At 58.3% G+C, this 16684-nt stretch overlaps 2 protein-coding genes across 2 annotated transcripts; both read right to left on the reverse strand.

The window, feature by feature from the left end:
• Positions 1 to 184: 184 nt before the first annotated feature.
• On the reverse strand, positions 185 to 912 carry VOLCADRAFT_109070 (uncharacterized protein). Its single transcript, XM_002950186.1, has one exon. The coding sequence runs from the start codon at positions 789 to 791 to the stop codon at positions 504 to 506; it is 288 nt and encodes a 95-aa protein (XP_002950232.1). The 5' UTR covers positions 792 to 912; the 3' UTR covers positions 185 to 503.
• Positions 913 to 2113: 1201 nt separating this feature from the next.
• On the reverse strand, positions 2114 to 3220 carry VOLCADRAFT_60008 (uncharacterized protein; the record flags this gene model as incomplete). Its single annotated transcript, XM_002950187.1, has 2 exons — positions 2114 to 2518; positions 2897 to 3220. The coding sequence occupies 2 exons, from the start codon at positions 3218 to 3220 to the stop codon at positions 2114 to 2116; spliced, it is 729 nt and encodes a 242-aa protein (XP_002950233.1).
• Positions 3221 to 16684: the final 13464 nt, after the last annotated feature.

Genomic DNA, 16684 nt, shown 5'->3' on the forward strand with positions numbered 1-16684 from the left:
GGAGATGGTTTGAACAAGTTGGGTAAGGTTGGGGCAGGTGGCCCGGTGGTTGTAGTGGCTGCGTGACGGCGGGGACTGCAATGAACTCAGTCCCTTCGAGAGCGGATTTAACGCAATGTGGCTGTGTCCTCGCCCGTGGAGGGAAGTTGGCAGGGCGGCGATTGTGAATGACACAGCCGTGTAGTTATCGAATAAAATCTTACAGTGATTCGGATATTGGAGCCGAGAGCGTGAAACACATTTACCGAAACACTAAGCCGCTTTGGCAACTGAGGCCCCTCCCACGTCCACCCACATTAAACATACAGTCGGATGCCACGCCGCTCTCACTAGGGCGCGTGCAAAAAGCGGAGCGTGTAAGGTGCCGTCATCAACGGCTTGTGGCCACCGTCTGTGCAAATAATTGCCAACACAATGACCCCTCACCCCCCAACGAGCCCACAGGACAGTTCCAGCCACGCTGACCCAACCTTGGGTTCATGGCGATGCTAATTTCGCAGTCCTCACAAGTAGTCTGGCTTTCCACCAGGCACCAGAATGGCGATGTTGTTTCCGTTAAGAAGGATCTGGTCCAGCTTGGTCAGCTTCTTGCCCTCGGGCGAATCCTCAATTTCCGTGACGTCCTCGAGCACCATATTGACATATACATCAAAGCCTCTGAGAGTGCCGACAATCTCCTTGTCACCCTTCATAATTACCCACATCCGGGAGCCTATGCAGCGGTCGATGAGCTCAGAGGGCAGTAGGTGGCTAGGATTGCCTTCATAGTTTCCCTTCTTTGGTGCAATCATTTCGCTTAGCTCTTACAAAGAGTCAGTCGGCGCGCGAGTGCGGCTTAGCACTGAATTAGCGCAGCATTTGATATGCGCTTGGCGTGCTAAATAGAACAGAAATATATAATGCAAGTGCGACCTAAAGAAAAACATAGCAAGGAAAGTCTCTCCCCCATCAACAATCGCTAATTGTACAGGTTAGGACGACACGGACATCTAAGCGGGAAGCAATACATCTTCCCTTAACCTGTTCATCTTATTGATACGTGAAAAATGCAGAAGGTACAAGGGATGAGCGTTTTACCAGGAAAGAGTTTACCCGTCACAGCCCTCGTACCGAAAACCCAGGACGTCATTTGAGCATAACCTACATAAAGAAAACACTCACGACGGAGCCCATATGGTGAAAACCCGCTACGCAAAGAGCTCAAGCCTTTTGGCACAAAGGTGCGCATTCAGGACGTCTAGACAATCCCTTGCACATGGTTCATATGGCCCTCGTCTGTTGCCGATGCCGAGTCCAGTCTTCTTAGCCATACATGCTGCGAGTCTGGGTTACAAGACGTTTGCTAAGGCCGATAACACACGGGTTACAGGACAATATTGTACATCCACATAACCCAATCTGATAACCCCCACCCATGCCATTACCTTGTAAATCATCCACATCCTCATCGTCCACACAGTTACACCTACGCCTGCTGCTGCTGCTATTGCTGCTGCTGCTTCCGACACAAAACTGGGCCTGCGCAGGGACGCCTGCCTAGCGGCAGATAAGAAGGCTCCTTCCATTGGATCCGTTCGGACTCCCGTGTTGCCCCATTACCACTGCCGCCACCATGGTTGCCTTTGCCTAATATGAACGAGGGCATAGTCCCCGGGAGGGCCCTGGACGGCTCCCGGAAGGGCCTTGGGGACACTGTGCATAGAAATTCCACAGCGGACTGCGATGCGGACACAGTACGGCGTCGTGGCGCCTATCCCCCAGATTACCGCGCCCACCACACACCTCATCCCACATGTGCCCATATTACTCTCTTCCAAGAACTCCTTTAGCGCCTAATTGTTTATTGTGCGACACAAAAGGGGCTTCTGCCAGACCGAGCGACTGCTGCTCGGGTCCCCATCTCCTCCCAAATCTAAGCCATCATTTCCTCACACGTCTTTTTTCGCTGTCCCTTTCCCTTATGAGAGCTCTTTCCCCCTCAACCCAGTCCCGAATTTCCGAAAATTACTCCTGGACCAGTTGGTGCAGTACAGTGCAGTACAGTACAGTCCCCAGGGTGCCGTACAACCGCCCCCTAACCGCCTGCGGACAATGGCGTGCTGCCGGAATCGTCTCATGCTGCCACCCGCAACCGCACATCGCGCGACGAGGGTGACGATGCCTCTATTTGCTCCTCCTCCGCAGCCTCCAGCTGCTGCTGCTTCTGCTTCTGCTGTAGCACCGCTATAAACTCATCGTACGTTATCGAAGCAATCGTAGATTGGTAGCGATCCAGAGAGATCGCATCCCGCAAGCTGGGTCCTATGGGGCCGTTGTAGCCGGCCTTCCGGATGAGTGCATCTACAGCCTGCTGCTGGTTCCAGCCTTGCTCCGGAGCCACGTCGGGCAGGAAGGTGGCGGTACGGCGGGCGCCGCGTGCATCTGGGTCGGGGTCGGTGAAGTGGATAATTATGCCGTGAACGCCTACTGTCCAGTCCTGCCAGCCGGAGCCCTTTTCGAAGCGCGCCAGGAGGGAGACCTGGGGGCCATCAAGCCATCAAAGGAGGACGGAAACGGGAGAGGAGAGGAGGAAGGCTGGGAGAGGAAAAGGAGGCGCTAGACGAGGGGGAGTGGGGAGCGTGGGAGGAGGGGACGGGGGAGGCGCAGGTACGGGGTCGCGAGGGCGCTGCAGGACTCCTACGGCGAGACGAGGGGCCAGGAGGAGGGGCCCCCACAGCTATGATGTAAGAGAAGGGCGCTCCAAACGATTCAAAGTGGGCGAGGGAGGGAACCGGAGGATGGGCTTGGACCTTTATGCAGAGGGGAAAAGACGACACATTGTTTTTAAGCCGGAATGATGAGGCGAGGTGTGCATCGGCAGACCAAGGTTAGCGGGTTCCAGGGAGATAACCCGTACCTTGCACTGCAAGGAAGGAAGTTCTTTGAACCTGATGGGCGAGAAGCGATGGTCTCTGAGGCTACTGTTAAGCGCGTAGTCGTGCAGCGCCCGGTGCAGCTGCTTTGGCTCCAGCGTACCAATGCAGCCTCGTAGTTTCCAGTGCCCGCCGCCGGAGAGCGTGTTCCAGGTAACAAAAAGTGCACAGCGGCTATCCGGGAAGTTCGGGATTGGGCTGGGATTGCCCGTCAAGTGCGAATGGAGCACCGCGAACGCGAAAATGCAATGGTCGCGAGTGGCAATGTTTGGATCCTGTGGGGCATTCGTTGAAGCTGCCAGCACCATTGCACCAACGCTGACCCCTAAGCGCTTGCTTTCGTCGTTTTCCTTCTCTATTCGTGACGGAAAGCAGCGAGAGAACATGAAGAGGTCACGCGCGATGCAATGGAAGATGCATTTAGCTCAGGGCTGTATGCTCAAGCAGCTTCTACAATGCATTTGCTCGCCTGAAAGTAGGGTTGTTCGCGCCACCGTACGCCGTACGTCAACTGTCATGTCGCTGGCATGCAGAACTATGGGAGGCAGGGCAACTGTGCAAAACGTTGAGGGATCAATAATGCAGTTTCACCTATTTATCACATATGGAACATCCACGCTATCATGTAAGGCTGCACACATCTCTTCCAGTTTCGTGACGATGACTTTTCATTAGCTGCTTAACATCCAGGGGCCCTATACATCTTGCAGGAGAAGCAGAAGCTTCAAATGTGCCTCAAGCACACTCTGAACAATTTGTTGCAGCGCGAAGTTTTCCTAGCATCGGACCTCGACTGCATCGCTAACTCCTTGACGCCCCAAAATCTGTTTGGCCTAAGCCCGCACAGGTACCGTTGGTGGCGTTGTATTATGCATAGAATGCGAAGCGCCTCGATTGGTATCAGGACAGCTGAATACAGGATTATGCTTTCCAGCTAACTGCCGTGCACGCTGCAAGGTGCAGCGTACGACAATGCTTTCCACAATACCCGTTTTCCAAGCTGTTACGCGGTGAATTCCTTACTGACATGAGGCGCTTCAACATCTGCCTGCGTGATCGGTCATGTTTTTGAAGGACGCCCATCCTCGGCAATTACGATGTCAACGTTCTCGAAGTGGCTCTGCAGCGACACAACAAGGTGACACCGGCTTCGACCTGCAACCGGTACGGCGTCGCTCACCGTCAAAACCCATTTGATGAGATGAGGCCCTGAAGGGGCTTTTGCGAAACTTGACCAGCGCTCAGCGCGATCTGCAAGTTCACCACGTAGATGTGCCGATCCCATTTTGCAAAATCCCTCTGCAATTTCCTAGGACAGGTGGTCCACCATCTTCAGACGCCAGAGGCTTACCTGGCGTGAGCCAACCGCTAACGGCCAACCGCACAACTAACGTCCCATCCCACACTTCCACTTACATGCACCCCAACCCAGGTTCTGAAATGGCTTCCCCTGCGGCGGCCATCCACGCCTTCCAAAGGCTCCCCACGCCTTTCATCGCCACCATCTCTTCTGCCGATGCCAAATGCATCCGGAAGCAGAACCCTCCAGTCCAGCAACTCCTTAACGCCACTATATCCACCCAGAAGCACCGAGCCGGAGCCAGCGATCAGTGGTGGAGGTGGAGGCTCGACAGCGGAAACTGCAGCACCGGCGCAGGTGGCGGCGCCGTCGCTTCCGGCATCTGGCAGCGACCCCCTTTCCCCCGCACAGTCTGGTCCTGGCCGGCTGAGCTCTGTGTTATCCGCTAACGGGGCGAACCTGTGGGGGCTTGTGGTCAACATATCCCGGCGCCCTTCCTGGGCCCCCTGGAGTCGGCTGTGGGAGGCGCTGGGGTCTGGGGGCCGGCACTGGCTTGGCATACGGCGCTTCGGTGGCACTTGGTACGGGGGGGGATGTGGGTGCAGGTGTGGGGTGTGGGTGTGGGTCCGGGGCAGAGGGAGGCAGGCAGCGGGGGGGGGCGGGTGGCAGGTCGCCAGCCACCTGCGCTGTGTCTTAGGTGAGTGGAGCAGTCTGCTGGGTGCTGCTGCAACTGCTACTGCTACTGCTGCAACTCTGTTACTGCTGCAACTGCTACTGCTATTGCTGCTGCTGCAGCTGGTGGTGGTGGTGAACCCGCCGGGAGTGAGGGAGGGGATTAACATTAATTATTATTATTATTATTATTCGGGGGGTAAGGGTAACCAATATAATCTGTACGGCGAATACGCATTGTTATGTGTTTGGGGGAGGACGGGGGAGTGCAAGGATTGCGAGAGGAGTCACGTGCACGAAGGAGTCGCGTGCGCGTGTGTGTGTGCGTCGCGTGAGAGTGAGTGCGTGACTGAGTGCGTGTTGGCAGGGAGGGGCGGAGGGTTACTTGGAAAGGGGCGAAACGGGACCCTCCCGCGCTGGGTATCTGGGAGGGCAGGTGGGCGGGAGCATGCCCCGCTCTTCCGGCTCACCCGGCGTTTGTGTTTCCTTTTTTTCTTTCTTTCCCCTGCCTGGGGTGGGTGGTGAAAGTGTACTGGCATGGACAGTACGTAAGTACAATGCGTGCCGTACAGGTACAACCTGGACAGCGACCTGCAGCAGCCACAGCCTTTCGAGGACGAGGAGGCGGTTTGCAAGTTCTTGTGGCGGGCGGTGTGCGACATGGACGGCATGGTTTTGCTGGTGACGGAGGAGGTAGCTGTGGCTGAACCAACAACAACAGCAACAGCAACAACAACAACAACAACAGCAACAGCGGCAGCGACAGGGGCGACAACACAGTAACAACACCGACAGCTATACAAGAGTAACGACAGACATGCAACAGCAATCGAGCATCATCATCAGCAGCAGCAGCATCAGCATCAGCGCCAATCGAGCGCCAATCGAGCGGTGCTCAAAGCTGTTGCATGAAGGAAGGGCCCTAGGGGAGAGGCGTCACAGAGGGGCGGAGCGGGCGCAGTATGAGGGGATACCGTGATAATTAGGGTTGCAGGCGCATTAGAAGTTAGAAATAATATTAGAATTAAACTAATTAGAATTCTAATGAGAAAGTTAGAAGACCCCTTGAGAACAGATTAGAACGTTCTAATGTCGTACACCCATTAGAATGGCTATTCAGACCGCCTCCGCAGCCTGCAACGGCACATTTTTCTAGGAAAAATGGCTGATGCTGATGCTGGGCCATCAAAACCACCAGTTTCGAAGACTCCTAAAGCAACATACACTTATGGCAACAAGGAGCTAGACGCTCCAGCCTACGCGGAAGCCCTGAAGAGTGCAAAAGCGAGAGGCAGTGCTTCCTGGTGGTCGTTTTTCACCGTGATCTTGACAGAAGGAGTCGTGAAGCTGAAGTGCTCCATTTGCGGCGAGGTGCTGGGTGCCAAAAATCCGTCTGCAACAGCTCCCAACCATCTTAAGAAGCTGCTGGAGGGGCTGGACGTGCAGGGGGAGTGAAGGAAAGGGCCGTGGAAGCCTTGGGGCAATTTGCATGAGTTGATGAGGATTTTGCTAGAAGTTTTGGGGCGACAGGTTTGGCATGTCTGGACTGTGTGTTGGGTGTTGCTTTGCAGACAATTAGGACTGGACTCTTGGTTCAGGTACCAAAGATGTTGGGAAGGCGTACGCAGAGACAGTTTAAGACAGTCTAAGACAGTTTAAAGGCGAAATTAGTGACCCAGAGGTCACTTCGACCGGGGGTTTGGCTGAGAAGTCCTGCTTACGGGTGTCGTAGCCCCGTAAAAACCGTTAAAAGCACCTGGGTTAGCATCTGCCGTAACCATGGTGAAACTCCGAAGTGAAAAGTCCCCCTCCCTGAGAAGTTACCCCAGGTCTTCTAATATTATTTCTAACGTTCTAATTAGAAATAATATTAGAATTAGTAGAGAACGCCTGCCATTCTAATAATCTATGCAACCCTAGTGATAATGGTAATGGTCAGCAGTAGCAACAATAGCAGCAGGTACTAGCAACACACAACTGCAGGGAGGGCAAGAAGGCAGCCCGGCGGCCGTGGTCGCCTGTGGGCGGTCTGGGGGCTGTCTGGACTGTCTCAGCGCCCGAAGAATCGAACACGGACTTCAAAAAGACCCGGACACCGTAATACTGCAGACACCGCCGCAATCGCCGCCGCTGCCATCCGCTGTGTCCCCCATCATGACGCTGCTTGGTGCGACAGCAGACTGAAACGACAGCACAGAGCCGAGGTGGCGGCCCGAGGTGGCGGTGCCGATCAGGTTGCTGCCGATAAGCGCGAGGAGAAGGTGTAGAGAGGGGAAGATGCAAGAGAGGGGAGGAGGCTGGGACTTAGGCCGCCGCCGTCAAGCCAGCAGGGGGATGCTGCCACTCTTGGACGTCAGGGCCTCCTGTCGACAAGAGCCCACAAGTCCACAGACTGTGCAGGCTCTGCGGCGCGAGTTTACCGGGATATCGACGAGGGGGGGCGGGGTATGTGTATGCGGCGCGGTGGGGCCTGTGTGCTGGCACTTGTCTTTCCTTCCCGGGCCGAATTGGCCACACGTAAAAGCTGAAACTAAGAGTAGCGGCGAAGAATGGATGCCCCGAAAGGAGTTGTGTATCTACCGCATGGCATGGCATGGCATGGCATGAAACCGGTCGTGGAAGATTTTTTGCTGATGCTTCGTTTTTTTTCCTTGAAGCGTCAGTCATCATCACTGATGTTGAGGTGCCAGCTGGCCCGAGAGGTATGACGTCAGCCCTCCTTGCAACGCCGATCAGCAACCACAATGGTGAAGATAGCAACGCACGGTGCTATTGCGCTGCCTGTACTGTGTGATTTTATGCGTATTGTGTGCGCCCTTTGATATGACAGAAGGCCCATTCTTAAATTTGACTATCAATGGCCCGGGGTTCGCTGTGCTCAAGCATAAGAGGTACTATTGCTAACCGAGCAAACAGCACAAGAATGACGACAGCGAAAGGAGTAAAGGGCTTTGCGATCAAGACCCGGTAACGTTCGGGCGCCGGCGGGTGGGAACGCCGTTTGCTGCCGACCTCTCCTAGCTCCCATCTCCACCCACGGTCACGTGGACCAGATGCCCTGCGAAGAGCTGGAAATTCCAAGGAAACTGCTAAAGCATACTCGGTGTTGGCAATTGGGTCAACACTTAATGCATGTTAGGCGAGCTCGGGGTCGGAGATAGCTGCGAGGACGGCACTGCAGCTATGCATGTACGGTCACTTGGCGACTGCTCCTCTTCCCCCCTCCTTCCGGTCGCAAGGGGGATCCCCTACGACCTGCGCTTCCTTCAGACCCTTCCCAATGTGCCGTACCGCCACCACTACCGCCACCACCACCAGTACCCCTTTTACATTTACAAACCAGTACTGTACCCTTTGCAAACCGTTTTCCATCGTCATTTTCGGTTTGAAAACGAAATTTACCGAACTGCCGGCCCAGGAAGCTTCGTCGGAAAAACCAAGCTGGGAAGAAACGCATCTCCACCAACCTTCGCCGCCACCACCTCACCTCACCTCATCCGCCACCACTATCACCACCATCACCACCACCACAACAACAACATACAGGGTTTGGCACTATTGGTAAGGCGCGACCAGTGCTCCCGGGAGATCCCGGGATCGATACCCGTTAGGGTCAAAGTCCTTCCGATGATGGAAGGCAATGCGCTCCTAGTAGATGGACGGTGGTGTTCTGGAATTAAGTTGACATGAGAGCCGACCAGGAACGGAGTTGGGCAGCTGTCGACCCGGCAGATTCCGTTGGACGCTGGTGGTGGGTGCGGAACCTAAGCGATCCTCTGAGAAATTGACTAGGGTTACTGGATGAGGGTGCCCCGAAATACCGGGGAAGGCAGGGTTTCGCAGGGTAGCTGCCACGGGCGAAGATACACCCCCCTGTTTCACACATCATACAGGTGTCCAAAGCAGCCGTAACAATCAAATGGCATTCCGAGGAGCCCTTGACAGCACCTCAATACGCAGATCCGTCCGTTTCCGCAGATACATCTTTGCATCGCCCATTGGCAAGGTTGACCACCCTCTTTCTGTTCCTCGGGCGGGCGGCTCTTAATTGCTCAGCGGACAGGCAGTGGCGCTTCGGGATGACCCTTCTCCGTCTTCGCACCCTGCTGCTGTAGCTGTTGTTGTTCATGTTGTTGATGGTGTTGTCGTAAGAATCGCCGGCGAGTGCAGAGGTCGCTGATTGCAGCGATAGCCATGCAGGATGTTGCAGTAGCGGCAGCGAACACCAGTGCACTGCCCCAGCGGCCGCAGTAGCAGCTTCTGGACAGCAAGAACATGGGCAAGAGGCTCACCAGCACGCGCTGCACCTCCAAATTGGGAGACAGCTGCCGAAACGAGCGGTGTGGTGCGGTGGACCACCAGCGGGCGGGCCCCGTGCGTGTGTGTGTGGGGGGGGAAGGGCGGGGAGGGAGCGGGAGGGGAAAGACGAACCACACGCGATTGAAGCTGCTGCCAGGGCAAGAGAGTAGCAAACGTAAAAACTGACCGAAAGGCGTCCGTGGCGACTGTGACGACTGTGACCTCGGGATGACGAAGTGACGTTGATGTCGGAAATCCTACCTACCTAAGCCGCCAGAAATAAAAAGCTGAATAGTATAGCCAATCCGTAAAGTAGTAGGTGTAAAAAAGTAGTAGTGAAGGCGGCGAGTAAAATAGTGCTGTCGTAAAAGTGGCGTAAAGTTGCTGGCCAGGAGAGAAGGCTGAATTGCTGATACTGAAAGGCTGTCGGTATGCAAGTGCTCCTCCCAACCCCCCAAAAAAACTAGAACGCACGACCGACCCGACCGACCCGACTAAACTATTCCGGCTAGCCTACCGACGCCAACGCGATATACCAAAGAAGCTCGAACCACCCTTTGGACTCACCTGGCCAGGCCGCAGAAGTAGTGGCAAAAGGCACATGCAAAAACAAAAGGGCAGCAAAGAGGTGAGGCGGGTGCGATACAGGACAAGGAGACATGCAAATGCTGCTGAGGAATAGTAGTAGCTGGCTGGCTGATTTGAAATTTTGACTGAAAAGGGAAAATTAAGGAAAAGGAAACGCTTAAGAAAGGAAAAACCAAGCGAAGTGTCGTACCGGATGAGGGAATGATGACGCAATGAACAAAGCGGGAGGGGGAGCGGGAGGGGGAGGGGGGAGTCACCGCATTTACAAAAGAGTGTGTGTGGAGAAGTACCGGGGGCAGGGCAGAGCTGGGCGGAAGGGCGTTACTCGATCGGGGTTAGTTGATGGGTAGTTGTGATGGTTGTGGCGGATGTCACGATGATGTTGTTGATGTTGATGTTCATGTTGATGTTGATGTTGATGTTGATGTTAGGTGATGTTAATGATGTTGCTATTGACATTTTGTTGGACAGGTGGAGTCGGGTCAAACGTCGACGTGAGAGGCGGTACGGGACCGTCTGCGGCTTCGGATGACCTCTTCAACGGTTAGCTAACTGCTGTCGTACGCAACTCCCATCCCCTTCCTACATCAGAGAACATGTAGATATAGACATATATGTTATATCTATACCAAGTACTAGATATAGACAAGAGACACCAGAGACCGACAGACATACACACCTACACACCTACACGAAAGAGGTTTTGACGTTACCCCCAACCCCTATCATCCGATACCTGTCCACATTAACTCTCAAGTTGTACGGGTTGAAGTACACATACAACCCGGGCTAACCCACCCAACCATTCGCCCGCGTACCTGCTGTGCGGCGGGCTCCCAGAGGCTATGGTGCAGCCAGTGTATGCCGTACATCCGACACGCCTCCATCCACGCGTCGGGCACCGGCAGTAGCGGTCCAGTACGGCGGGGCCAGTACGGCATCAGGATGAGCAGCATGGCCCCGGCATCTAGGTAGGCGCGCAGTAGCAGCAAGCTGTTGCGGCGCCTGCAGGTCGCCCGGGGGGGGGGGAAGAGGGGAAAGTACGTGTGGTGTATGAGGGGGCGTCTGCCGCCGTACACATTCAGCAGCCGCACATCAAATAACAGTCGTCTGTAACTACTGTGTATTGCCGTATTGTAGCCCCCATCACCCCTAGGGAATGGGACGAGTGAGAAGCGCACAACGAGAGTTAACAAGACGATACGAACGTAACGCAACAAGTACGACAAGCGGGTCCGAACGGGTCCGAACGCCAAAGGCCTTATTCCTCCGGTGCGCAATCCCACCCTGCTTCAAATCCTGCTGTACTATGCCGTACCTTGCGTTATATGTGGTGGTGAACGCCAGTACCAGTAGCGGTATCAAACTGGAGATCAGGTAAACAATTTGAGACACCAGCTGCAGCTGCAGGGCATCGACGCTGGGCGCTGGCCCGCCGCCGCCGCAATCCCACCCGCCCCCGCCGCCATAGCCGCTGACGACTCCACTGCTTGGACGCCGCCACCACCACCACTGCTGCTGCTGCTGCTGCTGCACCGGGGCCGCATCTGACAGCGAACCCTCCGCGGTGACTCCCCTGCTACAGCCGCCGTCGCCATAGCCGCCGCCGCGGCCGCCGCTGCTGCTAGCAGCCGCCGCCGCCGCCGCCGCCGCCGCGGCCGCGGCCTGCACCATCGTGTTGTACGTCTTCACCGTGGTGGCTATTCGGAGCGCCACTGCCAGCAGCAGCCCCATCATGTCCAGGTGACCACACCGCGCCGCCTTGAACTCCTGGTAGGCCAGCTCGCGAGCCGGGGGGGAGAAACCCACCAGCAGGGGAAGGGGTGGAGGTGGAGGTGGAGGTGGAGGACGTGATGATGGAGATGATGATGTTGGTGGTGATGATGGAGATGATGATGATGGTGATGGAGAAGGTGATGAAGACCACCAGTGCATGTATGACGACGTGAGTAGGCGGGCGGGGGCCAGGGCATGCGGCCACTGTCGGGCGCTCTGCACCACGGGAGGAGCTGACGAGGAGCGCCAGCGCCAGCGCCAGCGACCCCTACCCGCTGGACTGGTGATGACAGAAGCGGAGGTCAGCCCGAGCGGGGAGGAGGACGGCGGGTCTGATGATGGCGATGACGGTGACGGTAACGGTGAAGGTTGTGGATGCGTGTCGCCACTACTGCCGCTGCCGCTGTAGATGTTGCCGCCGCTACTACTGCCGCCACCGCTCCCTAGCTCCGTCTTTCTCCTCAGGAGGACGGTGGTGTTTATCCTGCTACTGCCGCTGCTGGTTTTGTGACTGCTACTGCTGCTGCTGCCGCTACCGCCGTCCTTGCTTGTGTGCGAGGTAGCGCCCGCAGAGTCGGCATGGGGGGGTTGCATGAGGGCACCGACAGGTCCGGACGACCTCGCCGCCACTGTCGCCGCCTTCGAGGTCTCCTTCAAGACCGCGGACGAACACCTTCCCAGGTTAGCGGAGGTGCAGCTGCCGCCGCCGGTGGCGGGGGCGGCGGTGGCGGTTGCTGTGGCGGTGGGGCCGCTCAACGCCAAGTGACCGCTTGGCGGTGTCATCGCAGCGACTGTATCAGCTGCGCCGCGCCGCGGCTCGTCCAACCCAAGGTGCAACTCTCGTATGCATGCCGTCATCTGGCGCGACCCCAAAAACTGGAGCAGCGCATCAATGACGACCCATGGGTCATCTTCCGCTGCCGCCTTGTCATCAATCGACTGTTGTTGCTGTTGCCGTTTCTCTGTCGTGAGATCGGTCGCCGTGCCGTCGCCGCCGCCGAAGCCGCGGCCAGCACCATTACCGCCACCGCCGCCGTCACCCACACTTCCAACACCGCGATCACCCACCTCGGTTCCGTAATGGCGCCGTACATGCAGTACAACACCCATGTCGTACGCCAAGCTATGGCAGCCGCTGCTTCCTACCGCCCGTGCGAAGGCGGCCACTGCTGTCGCGCTTGCTGGGCTCACCGCGCGCGTGTCGACTGGGCTTGCCGAGCGCCGCCGTACGGCTTTCGTACGGCGCATAGCGGTAGACAGTTGCAGCAATCGATCCAGGTAGCAAACCGTAGCTCCGCCGTCATCTAGGAGCGTCTCGTACAACTGTCGTACCTCATGTGCAGCGTCGCTCGGAAGGACGAGCAGCGGCAGCGTTGCGATGGGCGCGTCGACACCCGCGCGAGCATTCGCATTCGCATTCGCATCGGAATAGGGGTCGGCGTCAGCGAGCGCGACGTACGGAGCCGCGGCGTCGACGGACGGCTCGGCGACGGCTGCGGCGGCGGCGGCACCAGAGAAGCGTGACGACGGGCACATCGTATGAGCGGCCAAAGACGGTAAAATGTGTACGGAAAGCACGGTGGAAGATTGCAGCAGCTGTGCTGCCCGCCGTCGCCAGCGCTCAGGTGAAATCCTGTGACCGGGGCGTTGGTGATGGACGTGTAGGCGGAGCGTGATACCATGGTAGAGATAAATTAGATCTCCTATTTGCTGCCGTTGCTACCGTTGCTACCGTTATGTAGTGCGGTTGTCCAATTCAGCGCTGTTCAAATCCACCACAAGCAAAAACGCCGTAATCGCACGATTCGCACGAAGTGAACTAATGTTTAAAAATAAAAAATATAAATAATATACAACATAAATATAACATTTAACCGATTTACATATTAATGAATTAGCCGGTAAAACAGGTAAGCGCCTAAGGCGCACAGGCAACGTCTCAAAAGAGAGTTCTTCGCCCCTAAGAGTGGGAGTTCCCTGGAGTGCTGTTGTTGCTCTCGTTAACATCAGCCACCACCTTCATCGTCATCTTCGGCTTCGGCTTCAACTTCAACTTCTTCAAAAGAGAGCTGAGAGGCCTCGGCTCACATCCCGCGCTGTCCGACTCACCGCACAGCCAGGTACTCCGCCGCCGCCCCCCCGGTGATATCGTCATCATCGTTGTCACTGACGCCGCCGCCGCTGCCGACACCGCCGCCGCCGCCAGATCCCACCATGTCCTCCTCTCGCCCTCTCCTCCCCCGCGCCTCGCGGCCGCCTCGCCCAACATCCGTACCAACATCAGTACCAACAGCGCCATCTCCTTCCCCCCCTTCCCCTCTTCCTCCCCCTCCGCTGCACTGCCGCCGCCGCCAGCCGGCCGCTCCCAGCTCTTCTACCGGCAGCTCCGCGTCCAGGAGCACCTGCTGCCGCTGGCCGCAACGACCCATGGGTCCGGATACAACACAGCGTACGGATGTACGGCCGCGAAGAGCCCGGGCAGGCAGCAGAACTAGCAAGGCAAGCAGTTCTTTGTAACGCATATCATTGTCAGGATGACCGCTCGCACGGATATCGCCCACCCGTCTCATCGCCCTCCTCGTCGTTGGTGGCGACGGCGGCGGCGGCGGCGGCGGCACCGTCCGCGCCTGTGAATCTGAGCTCTCCCGCCGCCGAAGCACTGGCGGCCAAATCAACGCGGTGCCAGACGCGTCATCGTCGGCGGCGCCGCCGCCGCCGCCGCACATGCGTACTGCACTTGCCCGCTGCCCACCGCCGCCGCCGCCGCTGCTTATCTCTAACATCAGGTCTGTAAGCACTGCGCTGATGCCAGGGACCGCCGTCGCCGCCGAGAACGGTGCCGCAGTCGCTGCTACAGCCGCCGACACAGGCGCTCCCATCGCCGCCGTCGCCGTCGCCGTCGCCGTCGCCGTCGCCGTCGCCGTCGCCGTCGCCGTCGCCGTCGCCGTCGCCGTCGCCGTCGCCGTCGCCGCTGCCGCCTCTAGAGCTTCTGCCGGCATCCTGACGTGGTGCAGCTGGATACGGCTGCGGTCCTCCGTGCTGCTTTGCCTCAACTGACCGTGGTGGTTGTGGTGGTTGTGGTGGTTGCCGCCCGGTATCGGCCCCGCGGTGTGCAGCACCATCAGCAGCTGCACGCAACCCTCCACACAGATGAGGGACGACAAACGCAACCGCAGCCGCGGCGCAGCGGCAGTGGCAGTGGCGGCGGCGGCGGCGGCGGCAGTATCATTGACAGCGTCAACGGCGGCGTTCGCCGCCGTCACCGCCCTAGACGCGGCATCTGCAAACGTCGTCCCTGCCAGGTACGGCACCTTGACGCTCACGACGTGCGTCTGGCCCCCTGAGCCGTAGCTGGGCTTGTACGACACGAGAGGGCGCCCCGGCGGTAGCCGCGGCTGCATGCCTGCGCCTGATGGCCCTGTGGTGGCGGCGGCGGCTGTGGCCGGCGGCCAGTTATCCATCCCATACAGAGCGGGTCCGAAGTCCAGCCGATGGGCCCGAAGACGCGTGGGCGCCGGGCTTGTAGTTGAGATGCGTGTGACTTCCGGCGGCGGCGCCGCCGCCGGGGGCATGTCTCTAGCGCCGTACAAACGCCATCCCACACGTCCACCATCGACGCCACCGCCAGCAAGCCCCTCTATCGTACCGGCACTCACAGTTACCTGGGCCCCACCGCCGCTGCTGCTCCTGGCTATGGCAGCCGACGGCGGCGACTCGAGGATGACGGCGCTACTGCCGTCATCGCCGCCGCTACCGCCGTCGCCGCCGCTGGCGTCGTACAGACTGACGGCGCGGGCTACAGTACCATCGCGGCATCTGCGCAGGTAGGCACGGTACGATGGCCACAACCAAGCATGCTCCCAGAGGCGCGCCACTGGGTACGGCAGTACGGCCATGAGCAGCCAAAGCAGTACGGACAGGCCGGTGAAGGTATGGAGCGTCGGCGCCGGCGAGTCGTCAAAGTCGGCGCCGGCGCCAACCTTAAGCTGTGTTCGCGGTGTTTCCCCCTCGGTCACCACCGACGTCCTCCTCATCATGTAGCACAGCCAGAGGAGCGGACCAAGGAGCAGCAGCAGCGACGAGGGTAGCTGCGAGAGATCCGCCGGGGAGGGGAGGGTTCAAAGGGTAGGGGGTTAAGCGGGGGCGAAGGGGTAAAACACACACACACACACACACACGCATGTGTTATGTTGGTGTTCAGGGTGTCGCGTGTGCACCAAGTTTAGATATTTGGCCCATGATGACAATATATACGGCAGTGGGCCGAGCAGTACGACCTCCCGGGGGGGCCTCAGAAGGGCCATTGCGGCTACATTGCCCGCCCACCTCCACTCCCACACGTACACACACGTACACGTACACACACACACGTGGGCCCCCACGCCCCCAAACACACCCGCACCCGCACCCGCAGCACCAGAACGGCCTTCCAGCCGAACAGCGCAGCCGCCAGACGGCGGCGCGGCGGCGCGGCGTTCAAGCCCATGGCCCCTCCCGTGCCCAGGCCCAAGCTGTTCAGCGCCCAACTCGATGACACGCTCAGCCCTCCCAACGCCGCAATGGCCACAAACAGCCCGTGGCGCAGCCTCAAGTACAGCGGCGGCGCCGCCAGCGCCGCGGCCAGGGCCGTCACCTGAATCACGAGGAGGCAGGCATTGCTCAGGCCGCAAAGACGAGCCCGCAGCGCGGGGTTGAAGGCAGCTGCCGTACGCAGCGTGTAGAGCAGCTGGTGAAGCTGGCCTTCGCCGCATGGAAATCCGGCCAAGGAAGACCGGACCGAGCTGGGAGCGCCGCCGGGGGGAAAGGCCGGCTGGATCGGGAGGAAAGGCGGCGCTTGTAAGTTGGTTTGGGAGTTCTGGAGCAGTAGCATCTGGCTCAGTTCGTTTGCGGGGCAGTAGCTGCTGGAAGCGGCGGCGGCCGTGGCCGTGGTGGCCGCCGCCGCCGGCGCCGCTAGCGGCGGCGGCGGCGGTGGCGGCGGCGGCGTTTGCGCGACGGCGATGCAAGTCCAGTACAACATGGCTTGCGAAATCCAGAGGGGATCTACTAGTAACAGATCTACTGCTAGGAAGAGGATGTCAGATGTGAATAGCTGATGTCGGAGCCAGGAGTCGAAGGACAGGCGGGTGGGTGCTAATGG

The sequence above is a fragment of the Volvox carteri genome (assembly GCF_000143455.1).
Source record: "Volvox carteri f. nagariensis unplaced genomic scaffold VOLCAscaffold_17, whole genome shotgun sequence".
Lineage (NCBI taxonomy): Eukaryota > Viridiplantae > Chlorophyta > Chlorophyceae > Chlamydomonadales > Volvocaceae > Volvox > Volvox carteri.